This window comes from Anolis sagrei, chromosome 2 (genome assembly GCF_037176765.1).
Source record: "Anolis sagrei isolate rAnoSag1 chromosome 2, rAnoSag1.mat, whole genome shotgun sequence".
NCBI lineage: Eukaryota > Metazoa > Chordata > Lepidosauria > Squamata > Dactyloidae > Anolis > Anolis sagrei.
This window is the reverse complement of record NC_090022.1, coordinates 76047520-76066092: the sequence shown is the minus strand read 5'-3', so window position 1 is coordinate 76066092 and position 18573 is coordinate 76047520. Positions and strand designations below refer to the sequence as shown.

The window sequence follows — 18573 nt, the reverse complement described above, 5'->3', positions numbered from 1 at the left end:
AGGCCTTCCTGAGTGGCATTCCAATAGATGACATCTGCTAGGCGGCGACCTGAGCTACTCCATCAACGTTCGCCACTCATTACAAGTTAGATGCCCTGGCGAGAGGGATGCTGCCTTCAGTCGAGCCGTGCTGTTTTCCTGTGTCGCATGACCCACCTCCAAAGGTTAGTAGCTTGCTAATCACCCATTCTGTGCGTCTTTCACGGACTCCAGGAAGAGGAAATACGAGTTGCTTACCTGTAACTGTGTTTCCTCGAGTGGTAGTCTGTGAAATTCGCACATCCCCACCCATCCTCCCCGCAATGGTCATGCTTTTATCTATAGCTGCTTCCAGCGGCTATGGAACTAAGGTGCAGTCCCCGCTTGGGGCATTTATAGTATTGAGGAGAGTGGGTGGGGCCTCCGCCAAAATGTTTCTTTTACAAGATTCTAGAAGGTTTCGAACAGCTGCACATGCGCAGAACTAAAACCCATTATGTGCTAATTTCACAGACTATCACTCGAGGAAACACAGTTACAGGTAAGCAACTCATATTTCCCTCAGCTCCTTCTGCCAGTAGAATTGCAAAATTAAGTCCACTCACTCATTGGTTGGTTACTTAGTTAAGTAAACTTGAGAATTTTTGTAAACATAATGAAATAAAATTATGTTTGCCAAATATTTGGAGTTTTTTCTCCTAGTCACAAGCACTCTTTGTATTATCAAATTGTAGGCTTTTTTTGAAAAGTTCTTTTGGTTGGTTAAAAGGTAAATAACACTTTCTGATGATTTTTGTGGCCCTTGCCTTTAGCAGTTACCCAGTATGAATCCTGGTGCTTCAACCTCTGGAAATGAAAGCACATTTTCTAGTGTCACAGGGACAACAGAAGGTGGGCAGCCAGAAACCAATGTAGTCCCTAAGTCTGAACCTACAGAAGGTGGAACTGAAGACCCTGTCAAGACAGAGGTTCCCACAACCAGCAGCAGTGCGGAAACAAAACCAAGCAAGTCACTGTGCCCTGAAACCAGTCCCTCATCAGCATTGCACTGGCTTGCAGATTTAGCAACCCAGAAGGCAAAAGAGGAGACAAAAGGTAATCTGTTGGGAGGTAACGTTTTACTAGAGGCTTGACTATCACTCTGAATACAGCAGGGGGGGGGGGGGGGAGAGATGAAGAAGGCTGTTGAACCAAGGAAGCTTTTTGAATGTCACTATGTTTACTTGGTGTACTTCATGCTCATAAAGTATATGAAGACTGAGCAAACTTAGTACAAGCAGGGCCACTATAGGTAATGTTGCAAACTAAAAAAATCCCCAGTTAAACTAAAGCTAGGGCAGGTAGTCCTTTTTATGTTGACCTTCTCATCCCATTGACATTGATCTGCCAAGGCCAATGTGCCAGCAGTGGAAAGGACTAAAGCCAGCTCTAGACAAGGCCATAGCCAAACATACTTGAGTGCCTCTTTGTCTTCCTTTTTGTGTGCCTCCCTTTTTCTACTTCACACCCAGAAGGAACAAATTGCCTTTACAGAGCGCTTTTGAAATGAGATTAGGGACTACAGGTTGCCCAACCTAGTCAAAGCTTTTGCCTCACTTCAATGTTTCCCCACTTAATCAGTGGAAATAATCCAGGCACTAAATCATTTTTAGAAATGTGGCCCAATTCACAAGATCCACCATGCCAAGTCTGAATCATCTTGCACAGATCTTGTCCCTCAAGGTTAAATAGGTTGTTTAAAACCTGCAAATTTGGAAGCCTTGGATGATTTAACTTAACTTTAATCAAAGTTCATTGCTGCAGTTTGTACCTTTTTATTGTGTTCAATTTTCAGCTATCTTAGCCAGATTTATATTCCTAACAATTTAAACTGATGCACCTGTAGCATTGCTAGGCCTTTGAAAGTTGCATAGCCCTTTGACATTCAGATTGCTTGGTTTTCTTCCCTTATACTTGTTCTCTTTTTCTAATTACAATGGTGTATTATACCAGGGATTTTATTGAAGATATTGTGATTATGAAGTATTTTGTTACAATGGTTGTCTCACAACTCTTCTGTGTGGTTGGAGAAGTATTTCCATTAGCATATATTTTTAAATCCTTTTTATTTTTTCTTGACTTCTTTACAGAAGCAGGTTCGCTGAGGTCAGTGCTCAATAAAGAATCCCAGTCACCTTTTGGATTGGATTCCTTCAACTCCAGTACAAAGGCATCCCCTTTAACCCCAAAGCTGTTTAATAGTCTTTTGCTGGGCCCAGTGGCCACAAGCAACAAGACAGAAGGTTCCAGTCTTCGTGATTTGCTTAACTCTGGGCCAGGAAAGCTTCCCCAGGCCTCACTTGATACAGGAATCCCTTTTCCTCCAGTCTTTTCCGGAGCTTCCACTGTAAGTAATACATTTTTATTTTAAGTTAATAGATAAATCTTAGCAGTATATCTTTGGTAAAGATAAAGGTTTCCCCTGATATTAAGTCTAATCATGTCTGATTCTGGGGGGTGCTGCTCATCTCCATTTCTAAGCCACAAGAGCCAGCTTTGTTCGTAGACGCCTCCTAGGTCATGTGGCCAGCATGACTGCATGGAGCACTGTTACCGTCCTGCAGAAGCAGTACCTATTGATCTACTCACATTTGCATGTTTTCGAGCTGCTAGGTTGGCAGAAGCTGGGGCTAACACAGCAGGAGCTCACCCTACTCCCTGGATTCAAACCGCTAACCTTTCGGTCAGCAAGTTCAGCAGCTCAATGGTTTAACCTGCTGCACCACCAGGGGGCCCCATCTTTGGTAGCAGGTGGTAATAGGATTTTGTGATAATTAGAACACACAGTTTAACCTTCTGAAATGGCTTCATTTTGGTGATTATATTTCAAGCCTGAAAACTGATAAAAGATGTTAGGGACGGTAGCAGTGCTCCAATGCAGTCATGCCGGCCACATGACCTAGTTGGGTTTGTTGGAAGGATTAGGAATGGTTTTCCCAACATCTTTTATCCCATGGATACATACATTAGGAAAAGCATAGAGAAATCCTGCTTTATGTTTAGCATTACCTGACTCATACTTTCCTCCATAATGTCAGGTGGAATTTAAAACATTGCAGTTTGTTTCCCTAGAGGAGTACAATAAGAGGAGGGGATGATTGGGTACAGGAAAATTGTATGAGCTTAGTACATGCATTTTTTTAAAAAAACTCTGACTTTGGATCTTCAGTTTCAATAGACTTAATTGCTAAAATATTTATTTTATTTACTCTATTTATACCCCATCCTCTCTCACCCTGAAGGGGACTCAGAGCGGTTTAGAAGTAAGCAACAATTTGCAATGTCGCATAAACAGACATACAATTAAAATAAACAAATATAATAGGGAAGTTTTTCCTTAAAGATCTCCCTTACCATGTATTTCTATTAAAGAATTTAGGGGATAAGAAAAAGAAATAAAACTGTTCTGTAGATAAGAATGCTAGATCCTAAACTACAAAGTATATGTTAACAAATGTGTGAACAGTTTCTTCATTTTTCTAAGTACTCAAAAGATATTCTCCCTCCAGATGTGAAGAAATTTCTTACTTGGGTATGCTGAGTTTTATTAGGGATCTGGTTTCCCCTTTCTTACCACCATGAGTTTTATGAGTATGATTGTATGACCTTACTATCTTCACTTTTCTGCCAAGTGTTTAACTGGCGGAGAGATCATAGTCTGGCAAAGAAAGCAAACTCTGCTAATGTACGGTTGCTAAGTGGGTTGATTTCTTCTAGGGGGGCAAGAGGAAAGCCAGTTTGCCCAACTTCCTCGATCATATTATTGCTTCTGTGGTGGAAAATAAGAAGACCGCGGACTCAACCAAGCGATCAAGCAATTTGGCTGATACGCATAGAGAAGTGAAGGAAATGGTAATGGGATTAAATGTGCTAGATCCACACACTTCCCATTCTTGGCTCTGTGATGGAAGGCTTCTATGTCTTCATGACCCCAGCAACAAAAACAACTGGAAGATCTTCAGGGAGTGTTGGAAACAGGGTCAGGTAAGACAAAAGGGCACCCTTCTGATCTTTATCTGTAACAGTGATTGTGTTAATTTTAAAGTGAACTAATTAGTATGAATGGTGTGTGATATTGGTGAAGACCAAAACTTAGAAAAGTTCCTTTTTGCATACAACTTTTTCAGTCTTCAGCTCAAGATTTGTTACTAACTGATGGAAGATACAAAGTAAAAAATTGATCTGTGTATAATATAAGGAGATACATTTGTATCGAGGATTTGAGTTTAGCATCCCCCTAAATTAAAATGATAAATGTCTACACCTTATAATTGGATAAAGGCTAGATACAGTGCTGAGTGAACTTTCAGAACTCAGTTCAGTTTGAACAAGGTTTCTTAGTCAGAACATCTTGTCTTTTCTATTACTATAGGTAGTACTTAAAAGTATGTGTTGAATTTGGTTAACATAGTTTTTGCATTCTGAGAAAGCAGCTGCTTTTAACACAGAAGTTAAAGAGTGTTTGTGTGTAGTGTAATGTAGGCTACACTGCATTATTAAAGTATCAATGAGTAAAAGCCAGCATGTTGCAAGCTATCCTCTTTTTTACTTCTAGAAATTCATTTTGAAATCATTTGTCATTCATCTTTCCACAGCCTGTTCTAGTTTCTGGTGTTCATAAGAAGCTGAAAGGTGAACTTTGGAAACCAGAGGCATTTAGCCAGGAATTTGGAGATCAGGATGTAGATCTTGTCAACTGTAGGAACTGTGCCATAATTTCAGATGTTAAAGTGCGTGACTTCTGGGATGGTTTTGAAGTCATTTGTAGTAAGTGCATTCTAAGTATATATCCGATCTTTCAAATGCACATCCACACATTCTGTTGATATTGCTTGTGAAAACGTATCAATCTCATCAGTTGCTGTTTTTAAAAAAAAAAACAAAAAAAACCAAACAAATTGTATTTAATTGTGCTACCAAAATACCACACATTTCTAAAGAACGTATTTTTCAAAGCTCATGAGAGCTTTCTCAACTGCCTTGCAGTAAGACCTGAGGATATAGAATTTCCTAAATGTTGAATCCATGAAGGGAAAATTTGCCAGGGAGATTTTTGGTAGGACACAAATGTTTGGGGAGAAATGCTGTGTTAGTACTTTTTACAGGTTGACAGTCACTTTGTTACTTTAAGAACATGAAATACATCGAGTCCAATTTGGTTTAGCACAAAATTATCATGTTTGGAATATTAAAATACAGTCTATTCAGACAACAATTACAAATAGAATTTACTTCCTAAAAGTTTTATTTTTGTTCGTAAAGAGAGCAATAAAGTCTTAAAGTATACAGAACATCTGAACTCCTTAATATTATTCATTTTCAAAGAAAGGAAAAGCAATAAAAAAAATCAGCATTACAAAACAAAGAAAACAATTTTGTCTCTTTTAGACCTTCATAATGCCAAGCAAATATAAAGCACTCATTCCATAAAAGGAACTGAGAAAAGGGAGGTCAAGATGAGGAATTGTAAAAATATGAACCTGTGCAAAGTTATATATGCAACTTCCTGTAACATAGTATTTACAAATTGTATTGGGAGAGTACATATATTAATATCTTGTCTAAAATTGTATAGTTCTAAAAGAAAATATTCTATGTTTTTCAGTTTTATCAGGAAAAAGGTTTTGCAGAAAATGGAGAGACATTTTCCTCTTATTTTTTTCCCTGACCCTCACATGTTTAGTGAGGGCCAGTTCTTTATATTGTTGGCTTTTTCTGTTCCTTTCCGTTAACAAACTTTGTAATTCACATTTTAGTTGCTGAAGCGAGAAATATTTAGTTGAGCAAAACAGTAATAATGGTTGGATGCCTTTAAGTCCTAATTCTGGCTACCCTTTCATTGACTTTGGCACAAAATATTAAATGTATTTCTTTAGGTATTAGCAGAGTCTCTACTTGAATTTACAAAACAAATTTGAATTTGTTCATACTTGGAAGTATGTGATTATAGGAAGACTTAACAGGCGTTTGTTCCGCTTTCTCTATAAATTTTGGATTAGGGGCAAAATTATGAGAGAAACCAGATGATGTTAATTTTTCTCATTTTTTAACAGAGCGGCTTAGAGCAGATGATGGGCAGCCTATGGTATTGAAATTAAAAGACTGGCCTCCAGGAGAAGATTTCAGAGACATGATGCCTACTAGGTAGAAGATCCTTTGATTCCTGGTTTCTTAATATTCTTGCAATTACTATTATCTTTTGTCCCAGAGTCTAAAATCATACTTATCTCTTTCAGATTTGAGGATCTAATGGAGAACCTTCCTCTTCCAGAATATACTAAAAGGGATGGAAGATTGAATCTGGCATCTAGGTTGCCAAGCTACTTCGTGCGACCTGACCTGGGTCCCAAAATGTACAATGCATATGGTATGTAGGCTTGGAATCATGTTTTTTACCTGCTCCTACTTCCTTTGACACAGATATGTTGGAGTCGGAAGCTATATTGGAGTCTATTGCTATCTGTGTTGCTTTTAATTTAATTTCCACCTCAACTGACTGAAACTTACATTGGGTAAATAGCATAGACACAATATGTCAAATTCCATATCTTTAAAATTTAAAATCATAGGAGTATGCATTTTACATTACCTTCATATTAATAGATAACCTCTATTTCCAAAGGAAAAACATATTTTGTAGAGTCCAAAGATTTACTGGTACTTAACTTCCTTGGCCTTTTGTCCATCTTGGCCTATAAATTTATTTTGGCCTAGATTAGACATATTTCTGACAGCTGTAGTAAAGAGATTGTTGGACAAGACTGCTTCAATGTCTGAAAGAGGTGGTGATTATCCATTCTGGAAGAAGTTTTTCAGATATGGCAATTCTGAACTTTTTTAATTGGCTGTAGTGGTGCCTTTTGAGTATAAGATGATTGAGCAGACAGCTATGGATTTGCTCCCAGAATTGAGTAGCCTTGTACCAGTCAAGGTTTTGAGTAGAGCAGTGGTTCTCAACCTGTGGGTCCCTAGATGTTTTGGCCTTCAACCCCCAGAAATCCTAACAGCTGGTAAACTGGCTGGGATTTCTGAGAGTTGTAGGCCAGAACACCTTAGGACCCACAGTTTGAGAACCACTGGAGTAGAGCATTATACAGAGATTGCATTGGTTGACCTGGTTTGCAGTCTGTTGGGAGACAGAATAGTTGGACGATAACCGCTTTTTCTGGATCTCTTGTGACTTTTGATATAATTGATAATCACATCCAGGAGTCTGTTCTACACAATCCTGTTTTGTCATTAGACCTCATCAGAATCTGTATAAATCCTCTAGGAGAGCTTGTTTAGCAGACTGCAAGGCAAATCTGTCTGTTGTAGCCACTTCTGATCTTCATTTTCATCACATTGAGGAGCGAAAGATCTGTCCCTGAAAAGAATATCTTGATAAAATTACAGACAGAATTATATTTAATAACTTGAAGTTTAACTTACAGTTAGTTAGCCTGTATTTGGAAAATTGTTGGTCCTTTCCTCCATGGGTGAAGTTGCTCTGTACCTTGAGAATATTGTAGCTTCCTTATGGACAAGGAAGGAACTCCAGGGATCATAGCACACAAGCTCTGCCTCAGTCAGTTTGAATGTGTGCATACTTCAAGGACTAGTTATTTCCTTTCAAGGCTTTGTAATATGCAGCCTACATAACATTGGGTATAATACTCCCAACTAAAGGAATAGTGTCACTAATGTATGTTCTCCAAAAACCTTTCAATCGGAAAGCTTCTTGACATTCTAAAACTGTTGGGCTCTTAGTATACTCGACTTAATTTGATGCACAAAACTTTTAACAAACATCATATTAATTTTATATCTGCATGAATCTTTTACGGGATTTTCCAGTAATCAGAATAGTTGAATTGAAATATATGGATCAAAAGATCAGTCCAGAAAAATGCACTTAATGAGGCTTAAATTATTTATTCAAATAAAATTCAAAGGTTTTCTGAGAAATTATTTTTATCAGAGTACTTGTAGATTTTTAAAGCATGACAGTGCAGCAGCACTCATTTTCTTTCTATTCTTTCTATGTTAAGAAACCAGTGAACACACTGTACACCAATATTATACCGACTGTGGGACACACAACTTCAGGATTTTTTTTAGTGTTTAAATCCTCAGCAATTTTAAAATGAGGCTTCAGAATGAATGTATAATGTATTCCATGTTGTACACTGTTTCAGGTTCAGTAGTAAAGTACTTTGATTGCTTTGAAGATGGTAGCTACAAAGAGATTATAAAATTATACATTATACCCATCCCCCTTCTTTTTTTGAAGTTAGGAACACGTGGCTAGAATGAGTCACTTTTCTAAAAATAAGCATTTCATTTTCAGGTGTTTAATACAAAATCTTCATTAAAGTATTTTACTGGAACATGGTGCTGAACTTGATTTTCTCTTGAATCTGCTTTCCTTGCTAATTTTGTCTTTACAAAAAATCAGCAGGGACATTTCGTGTCTTGGTCTTGACTGCATTGTTTTGACATGAGCATAGTCTTGGGCAAGTGGGCTTAACAAAAGACCCTCCTCATAAATGTACAGCAGAGCAACACATTAGCAGCAGTGTGACCTAGCACCAGTAGCCCGAAGAGAACAAAAACCCACAGACCAATGTTATCTCTTCGATAGGAGGCTTTTCTTTGTAGTAAAATAATATGGATGCACTATTTACAATAACTAGGTTTCCATAACACAAATAAACAAATATATAGTAGCTTTACATTCAACAGCCTTCACAATGGAGCTTTCTCACACGAGGCTTCTCGCACTCCTCAGGACAACACTAGCTTTGGCCCACTGACTCTAATAGGCATCTGCCTACAAACTTTTTCAGTGCTTTTGTAATCAAAAATACCCAGTTAAATTTTAATATTTCTGACACCATAGTTGATACAACAGACTTTTTGAATGTAACACCATAATATAAACTATCTCTACACACCTTCAAAGGGCACGTGGAGAACCAATAAAGTCAAACAAATTAATTGTCTCTTTGCTGCTTCCTTGTAGGACTGATAACTGCAGAAGACAGAAGAGTTGGTACCACCAATTTGCACTTGGACGTATCAGATGCTGTTAACGTTATGGTGTATGTTGGAATCCCTGTTGGAGAAGGTGCTCATGATGATGGTAAGCTTTTTTTCAGATAATAACTTCTGAATCTCTACAAACGTGAATGGTTCTTTAGATTAGACCTGTGTAATTGACTGTCATTTTTCTTTGGATGTGTTTTTGTCACTGTGTAGTTGTTTGCACTTGACATTACATCCCAAAATAATCAAAGTAAAAGTCATCACAAAACCAAAGAGAGGGATAATAAAGGAGCCAATTCAAATTGCAAGTTGAAATGCCCAGTCACAAGTAGTAATAATATGTTTTATTGATTAGCCCATCAGCCATGTTAAAACACTTTACAAACGTATTTAACACGTAGAGCATAAAGCATACAACCCACAGTACAACAAAATTTAAAATAAACAAGCTGTTAACAAGGGATCAAGATCCCGATCTAGATCAAGTCACAAGTACATGTATAGCTCAAAAAGGTGTATCAACTTGTCTTAAAATAATGTTCCTAATGATGCATGTTCAGAGATCATGAGGAGAACATTCTGAGAAGCAGATCATTCTTTTTGCTCTGCTAACTGTTCTAGGATAACTAGTGTAAAGTCTTAGTTGCAGATATCACCTGGGCACAAAATGCGAACACCACCAGGCGGGTTACAGATTGGCACGATTTAGTGTCATACATTCATAAAAGTGCAATTAAAAACAGTAAACATAACAATATAAAAACATACACATTTATGATAAACAGATGGTGCAGACAGAGGAGTAAATCTAGTATCCTCCTAAAGTAATTCTACAGGTGAAGCTGGATTTTATCTCTTTGTTCCTCCTTACAGCCTTTTGTATGCTCAAATTTTGAGGAGGCAAGTAAAGTCCACTACCAGAAGCAATTCCTTAAATGGAACAACACCACTAAATCTGTGCTGTGTGACATTTACTCCACAAAACCACTACTTTGTACATGTGATCAGTATATAAAGTCAAGGATGTGTGCTGTGTCAGCAAACTAAATATATCCAGTTATTGTTTTCTTCAGAATATTATTTTAAATGCTCTAATGACTTAAGCCTCATTATGTTGATTTTTGCACATTTAAAAATGCAATATATTTATCTGAATTTCAGAAGTGCTTAAAACTATTGATGAGGGAGATGCTGATGATGTTACAAAACAGCGAATCCATGAAGCAAAAGAAAAACCAGGAGCATTGTGGCACATCTATGCTGCTAAGGATGCAGAGAAGATCAGAGAGCTTCTACGAAAGGTATAGTGATGTGGCTTTTCAGCAATGGAAGCTTGCTATGATTTTGCACAGAATTCAATATACACATTTTAAAAAACATTTCCAAGTATTTTTTATTAATCCATCTCAGAATCTAACTGAAAGGTATGATATATATAAATTGAACAAATTGTGAGGATATTTTTGACTGCTGACAAATTAGTAATATTATATCTCATACTGCTGCAAAACCTACTTTAGCAAAGCTAAAAATCTCATAATCCAATCATTTGGTGTGGAAATCGTCTGTTGGATATCAGGTGAGAAAAAAATCTCATGTCTTTGCAATAGGTTGGTGAAGAACAAGGACAAGAAAACCCTCCAGATCATGATCCAATTCATGACCAAAGCTGGTACTTGGACCAGAACCTACGTAAACGTCTGTATGAGGAGTATGGAGTTCAAGGCTGGGCAATAGTTCAGTTCCTGGGAGACGCTGTATTTATTCCTGCAGGAGCCCCTCACCAGGTAAATGTGCAGCTTGGGCCCTAAAGAGTAGAGCAAAAGCACTGTTTGGAACAGGCTTTTATACAGAATGTGATAAAGAGCACAAAAGTTGACTATGATTGTGGCCTCCTTTTACAGAAAGAGTGAACCGTTGGATAGGCATGCTATCAAGCGCTGCATATATTGTTTTAAGAAAGGAAGTACTATCTTCCCTCAGTATTCTCCTTTTAAAATTTGCTGGAAATTTGTAGTTAACCATAGTTTCCAGTTTCACCCAAACCAAGAAAATAATTAGCAGATTTAGAACAAACCGGCATGATAAATCACCATTTGGTATAGCTTAGATTCCTGGTTTATTCTGAACCTGATAATGAGATTTTCCTGATTTGAAATCTGTTGTCACTGAGAGACTACAGAGTTTTATTGCTGCACACTATGGACATAGGAGAGTACGAGTTGCTTAAATCAGCAAAATACTTGCACATTAATTGTCTCCCTCATTTTTTAATCTGAAAATTTGAATGTTGTTACTTCTGAAGGCTTTGAATGATTGGATACTTCTGAATTTTAATTTTTACAATTGATTTGTTTAAGACATAACTTCTGTTTTGCTTTTTCATTCTCTTGTGTGTATTAAAATGCTGATCTTAACCTTTTCACCTTCAAATTATCTATCCTGAGTTGGAGTACAACATAGTTATTTTTGTGCATCATCTATTTTGTTGTTGAGATTTTCTTGATCTGGGTTTTGTCTGTCATTTTGGCCTTCCTGTAAATAAATTAAATTTACCCTCATCACTTACAAAAACATTCAGTGGCTCTGGAGGAAATAATTTCATCTTGTTCAATCCAATTCATGACCAACGGGTTTTGACCCATAGTGGGGATGATTTTAATTAGATGGCAGAGCTCAATTTGGAAAACTGACTTGGAATATTCTCTATTTCTTTTATAGGTTCATAACTTGTATAGCTGCATTAAAGTAGCAGAAGATTTTGTATCTCCTGAACATGTAAAACACTGCTTCCGCCTGACCCAGGAGTTCAGACACCTGTCTAACACACACACAAATCATGAGGACAAGCTGCAGGTAACTCTTTTGTGGGATCATCTTTTAGGCAAATCTGGTTGGGGGAAAAATAATACTTCAAAAGTTTATAAAGGATAATCCCAACAGTAAAAGCAGGTTTCTACAGGTCCTCTGTGAATTAATCTTTAGGCATTTTTGCAACATTAAGGCAAACTAGGAATAGGCTATGTGTGCTTCATGTGGTCTCTGAGCTGTTTTTGCATCCTGGGGCCCCTCCAGACTACTCAGGTGATCTTTTTTGTGTGTCCTCCAAAGAACAATATTATTATTCTGGAAGCTCCCACTTGGCTCCTTCAAATAAGTTGCAAGGCCTTCTTGTATTGCTCAACATTTTCAAAATTCAGTTTTTAAAACCAGAAGTGGATTTCCAGCCAATTGCCAGACTTTGGTTTTTTTTGGTTTTTGTTTACCATGTTAATGTCCTCAATGAAATGAACTGGGTGCTTAGACTCAGTGCAATTTTCTACCCCTGGTACATGCAGTGAGTTAGATTCCATGCAGTAGGACCTTTATTGGCTTCTCCTCTGCTGTTCTCCAAATCTCCTCAGTGCGAAGAGACTCTTTGGAATGCCATGAACTTAGATGGGACATAAAAAGAACTTCCCGAGTTCGGTATTTGGTTACCTTTTGCCAGACACATGTCCATTTTTTTACTCACGAAAGACACCTTTGGATCCAGCTCTTTTATTTTAATGGTTTAACTAAAGTTCCCTGGAAGGCTAGGGTTTCAAAATAAGTCAGGAGGTATTCAATGAGGGCCCGTTATTGAAAAATAATGCAAGGGTCCCCTGAGAGCTGAAAATTATTTCAAGGGTTTCTCTATGGTAAAAAGATGAAGAACGGATTAACCTGTGTATTTTTAATTATCTCATACGTTTTTGAGTTACTTAAAACATGTACCCATTGTGCATGATTGCAATTGGACAGATGCCTCCTTGACTTTGTGCATACTAACTAAATCAGTATGCACACAGGGATTATAATTCAGTTTGTATAATATCCCTCTTACAGAGAATATGACAGTGTGTTCAGGTTTTCCCAAATATGCTCCTTTAGGCTATGTATCTTTATTAGTAAGAAGAAAACTTAATAATGATGTACATGTAAACTTTAAGCTGTATTAGGATTTTGTTACTCTTCCATGTTGCTTCTTTTCCAACATAGGCACAGTGAGCCCTCAGTATCTGCAGGGGATTGGTTCCAGGACCAGCCATGTATACAAAAAATATATACAAATGTTGAAGTCTTTACTAAAAAATATCATAGGGTAGCAGGGGAGGTGGGTGCAGGCTTTGATTGACAAGCATGCCTTCTTCAGGCTCTCTTTCTTCCAGGGAATCTGCCAGCTGCCTTCTTCTGCCCTTGAGCAACTTCCATGAGGACATGGCTGCTCATGACATGTTCCTTTTTGTTCATTCACAAACGATCATGAAGGAGTTCAGCCAAACCCCTGCAGGAGTTAGTTAATCATTGTGTTGTAGTTGGAGGTAGCAGTACTCCTGCTTGTTTATCCGTGGATGATCCAGGAGGGCTGCTGCCAATTGCAGGGCAATGAGCAGCTTCCACAGTGACATATCTGTTGGTAGCAGTGGCAGCAGTCCTGCCATGTCCTTCCAGAACAGTAGTTCTCAACCTGTGAGTTGACCTTCAACTCCCAGAAATCTTCACAGCTGATAAACTGGGTGGGATTTGTAGGAGTTGCAGGCCAAAACACCTGGAGACGCACAGGTTGAGAACCAGTGTTTCAGAAGCTGCTTGAAGGTGGAAGTGCATGGCTGCTTGGCGCCCCCGGGGCTGGAGGGTGGGAGAGGAGCACAAAAATTGTGCGACTGGCAGACTGTAAAGTGAGTTTAATATTTAAAGAACTTCTGTCTTATATTTTCATGTTACAGATAGCAGATTGAGACTACTGTTCAGGATTTTAACTGTCAGTGTTACCCTTTGCTTACAGGTGAAGAACATCATCTACCATGCAGTGAAAGATGCTGTTGGCACCCTGAAAGCTCATGAATCCAAGCTGGCCCGGTCATAGGGACTGTTGGTTCCCAACCCTCCTCTAGAGTCATGTTTTTTGCTCACAGTATGGAAGGGGAATGAACATGCCTACATCTGCAGGAGCCAGAGGCCTCTCCTTAAGAGATGTTATGGCATTCCTTGCACTCTCCAGCCACTGTCTTCTGTGCTGCCTCAATACTGAACGTCTAAAAGAAGGTCACCGTAACACAGGATTCCTAACTAGTGAAAGGTGCCATGTCCCTTTCCTGTGGCCTTTTGCAAATTTAAATTGTATGGAAACCATGTGGTTTTCCTGCATATTATGAAATAGAACGTGTGAACCTTTTTCATGCCTAGTTAGTCTTTCCAAGAAGTTAGACAGGCTGATGTGAAGATGAACATTCTTATTGCAGACTGAAATAGCTAACTCTGAATGTGTGTGGCCACCAGAAGCCCAGCTACCAAAACACAGGCGTTAGTCCTCCCGAGTCTGTCACAGGCCAAGGAAAAAAAAGAAATTGTTCTTCATGCTCCCCTTAACAGTTCTCTGTACACTGTAGAAACACAGAAAAGAAAAGAAAAAAGTAACCACTGTTTTTCCTAGATGGCTCCAGGATTTTTAAATTGTGTATTTAGTGAGAAACTAGGTTTGTAGTGAAACAGTATTTCATGAAAGTAGATTTTTTAGAATTTGAAATACAGCAAATCTTCCTGGATTACAAAGAAAGGCATGTTGCATTTAGTCTTCCTTTCAATAAAATCTTTTGAGAAATAGAATTAAATCTAGAATAGCACAATTGGCCAGAAAATAATGCAAAGAAATTGATTTCCAACACCAGTTTCCACAAAGTCAGAAGTAAAGGGTGGGGGAGAAACTTTTACGTTTTGGAGATGTTGTACATCTCTCCCGGAATAGTTAAACAAGGCAATAGTTCACTGTTTGTCAGTTTTAGATTGGGACTACTACTACTCAGATCTGATTTTCAATATCGGCTTTGTCCAGAATCCTTTTCAATAAAATGTTCCTGCTTGATAGAGTTGTGTTGAAAGTTGTCACCATTGAACTGATGGATTCCATTGTTTGACTGTTCATTGGGACTATATTATCTACCTTCTATCCAGCTGTACTGTAGTGCCACCTGCAGGCCTGTTAATATGTTCACGGTTATTTCATTTTTAAAAAAATAAAAGTCATTTACTGTAGAATCTTTTTTAAGCTACACTGTATCTATGCATGAGGATTGTGGTGGGGTTGAAGGAAGAAGGGAAGTGTGCACACACATTTGCTGTGCTTCTGAAATTCTCTGCCCACTCTCTCCTCCAAACTCAAGAGCTATAGTAACACATATTTCTATGCTCACACAACTATAAGGTTTGGTGCACCATTTCACTTCACCATATTCTAGTCAAATTCCTTTTCTAAGCAAGATGCAAAAGTGCAAAATGACCAAACCAGAGCATTAGCCAAGCAGTTCTCAAACTGCTTGTATTTATTCTTATGCCCGCTGATATAACCAAGTTTGTCTTGGTCCATATCTTAGAATTCACCCCAAATTCTCAATATTAACTTTTTACAAGTTGCTGTGAAACAGAAAGGTGTTACCCGTTGGTCTGAAAGAACCTGGGATGAAGAAATGGGTGTCATCCCCGTCCATTCATAACACGTCATCATTTATGCCATATGTGTTTTATTTGCAGTTTATCTGGAGTGCAATACCTCTTCAAAATCACTCCACTTTTACTTTTAAAGGCCTGCAAAATATCCTGTAATCACTTAGCAGCTATAAGCAGTTGGCAGTCTCGCAATCTCAGGAAACTAATAACTTTCACATACCTCCTTGTCTTGTGTAGTAAATGTGGTGGTCTTTTCTGGAGTTACTTATATGAGTACTTTGACTCTGGAAGGCTACTTTGTACTTACAATAGTAATAGATTCCTTAAAAACTCAAAAGATAGGTAACCCTAAGAGTTGAGCACATAGTCTGTTGTTTTTTCATGTTAACATGGTCATGACATGTAGAGAGTAAAGCTTTTATGATGCTCTAACACACATCATAATAGGCAAACAAAGTGTTTATGATGTTTTAAAATGTTTGCTTAAGAGATTCTGAATTGAATAATCCTAACACGAGCTCATTTACTCTTTCCAGGTTGAGCATCTAGAGCAGTAGTTCTCAACCTGAAGGTCCCCAGATGTTTTGGCCTTCAGCTCCCAGAAATCCTAACAGCTGGTAAACTGGCTGGGATTTCTGAGAGTTGTAGGCCAGAACACCTGGGGACCCACAGGTTGAGAACCACTGATCTAGAGTCACTTGCTTGTGCTTCCATACTAGTGAAACTGGGTTGGCATGAGGCCATAACGTCTCCCATGATTTCATCATGGAGGAGCCTCATCTGCCAGATGCTACTGTACTATTTCTTTTTCACATGGAATTCCTTTTTCTGTTGATGTTTTCCCGCTGAGTAATTTTCTCAAGAAGCAATTGCATTGTATTCTACAAGTAGTTTTGTTTCACAGTAACAATTCATATGTAATATTTGTAAAAGCAAAGGTCTCAATAGTGTTTGAGTTCTGTTTCATTTTTCAAAATTATAAACAAAAATAAATTATTTGCAGTCTTAAGTATAAACAGCACTTTTCACTCAAATAATTGTGAATATCATTTCCATTTCCTTTCAAAATACTGTAACTGCAAAATACTTGAGTTACTATTATAGCTTTTATATTTAGTATCTCAAAACAATTTTGTAAGAAAGGCAAAACGACTGGTTCCAGATATGTTGTTTTTTTAAAAATACCAGTTTATACATAATGCAGAGTTATTGTTAATAAGATACTATAGGAACCAAGAGCTTCTTTGTGCTTAAAAGCAGCATATATATACATATTGTCTGCAGCTGCTTTAATTGTGGTGCTACATAAATAGGGCAACAATGCATATTTCTAAAGGATACTGCAGCTTTACCCTATTAATCTGGTGACACACACATTTTAAAACTGCGCTTAAATTATATTTTAAAAAGGAAAAAACACATCCAATTTTAAAAGAAGGATGGCAAGCAAAATACCTTTTGATTCTGGCAAGCTTTTGGTAATGTCTGAGCAGGGAGCTTTTCACAGGTGGATACTGTATTGTCTTTAAAGATGTACATTTAAATTGTTTCTTTGTGTTGTGTGTTTATTTGTTTCATTGTTTTTAAGTTTCTAATCTTTGTGGGTTTTATCTGCACCTTTTAAATGTGAGTTGCCTTGAAAGTTAGTTTTGAGAGAAAGGTGAAATTTAAAACCAAATAAAAATAAACAGCAAAATTGTTTGCACACTTATCTGAGAATAAATTATTGAATACAGGGCAACTTGGGTAAACGTACATTTGTTGATGCAATTAAACTATTTGTAACCCTTCCGTTTTTTAAAAAAAAAACCCTCAATATGTTTTTTTTAAATTGACTATGGTTTTAAAACTGTTGTTAAAGAAATGTCTTAATGAGCTTTCAGTTGTTAGTCCTTTAATGTTTTACATATTTTTACACTTTGCACATCAGCTCAAGGGCCAAGAAGCAATAAAAGAAATGCACTCAATTGACCAATACGCCCATCTTCATATTCAAACACTATTAGATTCACATCCCTATCCAGAAATCTTTGTGCACACCAGGAGGATGTCTACAACCAGAACTTGGAACCAACCAGTTACAAGAACAAATTAATTGTAATTCCCTATCAATTAGCAAAGTTAATTACTGTAAATTACATTGTGACTATAACTCAGCAAGGGGTAACTGTATGCCTTTTGTGATGTAACTTGTAGTTGCTTCTCTATGTTTGGGATTCCATTATGTTCTTCACCAATCCATCTACTCTCCTGGGTGTTTGGCAGGTTGTTGGAAGAAGAAAATGTACTGCTGCAATTTTCTTTGATCATCCCAATTTTGTATCATACAATGCTGTCTGAAATTGGGTTAAATACAAGAATGTCCTTGCAAAGGAGTTTTGCTACTGTATGTATGATTTCTCTTCTCCCTCTTCTCCTCCTCCTCATCAAATGTAAAATATTTCATTTGGGATGCTCTAAGAATTTGTTCTGCGTAATGAATTAATATTTCAAAAATATTACCTAGTTTTGTTCTCAGATACTGTCACTAGTTGGGGGAAGGGGGATAATTAAATATGAGCATATTAGTACATCTTTCTCTTAATCCAGTGGATTATTTATTTATTTACCATATATATACACACACACATTCCACTTTTCCCAATCCCAAGGGGGACTCAAGGTGGCTCCGCAGTGCCTTGAAAAAACATACAATGTTAACTTAAAAATAGCTTGGATTAAAATTAATACATATTAAACATAATTAAAATACATTCCAATGTTAAGCACACCATCCATTTTAAAATATTTATTTTTGCATCCAATTTCTTGTACAATATAGACATTTTAACCAACTTAAAAGGATCTTGTTTTCTTACTATTGAGAAATTGGGAAAGGAAACAAGTACTTTCAAACGTATCACTGCTTATTTTTAAAAGCAATTTTGCAAGCTATGTATGCAATTAGTTACATCTGTGCATGCTGATGTATGGAACTGAGTATTAGTTTGGAATTGGGGGTAATAAAACACAGGGCTCAACCCTCAGCGATTTTAGAAACAAGAGCCGAATCCTACATGAGAT

The 18573-nt window shown here is 37.5% G+C and overlaps 1 protein-coding gene across 5 annotated transcripts in view; it reads left to right on the top strand.

Moving 5' to 3' along the window:
- The window catches only part of KDM3B (lysine demethylase 3B), a 54692-nt gene extending 39590 nt beyond the window's left edge, over positions 1-15102 (top strand). For 3 of the 5 annotated variants that reach the window (XM_060765705.2, XM_060765703.2, XM_060765700.2), the window contains exons 14-24: positions 792-1074; positions 2109-2365; positions 3736-4002; positions 4614-4785; positions 6072-6162; positions 6255-6385; positions 9023-9142; positions 10207-10346; positions 10656-10832; positions 11767-11901; positions 13853-15102. In XM_060765705.2, coding sequence (XP_060621688.2) covers positions 792-1074; positions 2109-2365; positions 3736-4002; positions 4614-4785; positions 6072-6162; positions 6255-6385; positions 9023-9142; positions 10207-10346; positions 10656-10832; positions 11767-11901; positions 13853-13933 — 1854 coding nt within the window. In that variant the 3' untranslated portion in view covers positions 13934-15102. The remainder of the gene's footprint in view (positions 1-791; positions 1075-2108; positions 2366-3735; positions 4003-4613; positions 4786-6071; positions 6163-6254; positions 6386-9022; positions 9143-10206; positions 10347-10655; positions 10833-11766; positions 11902-13852) is intronic. The other 2 variants (XM_060765704.2, XM_060765701.2) reach the window with 1 other exon arrangement.
- Positions 15103-18573: the final 3471 nt, after the last annotated feature.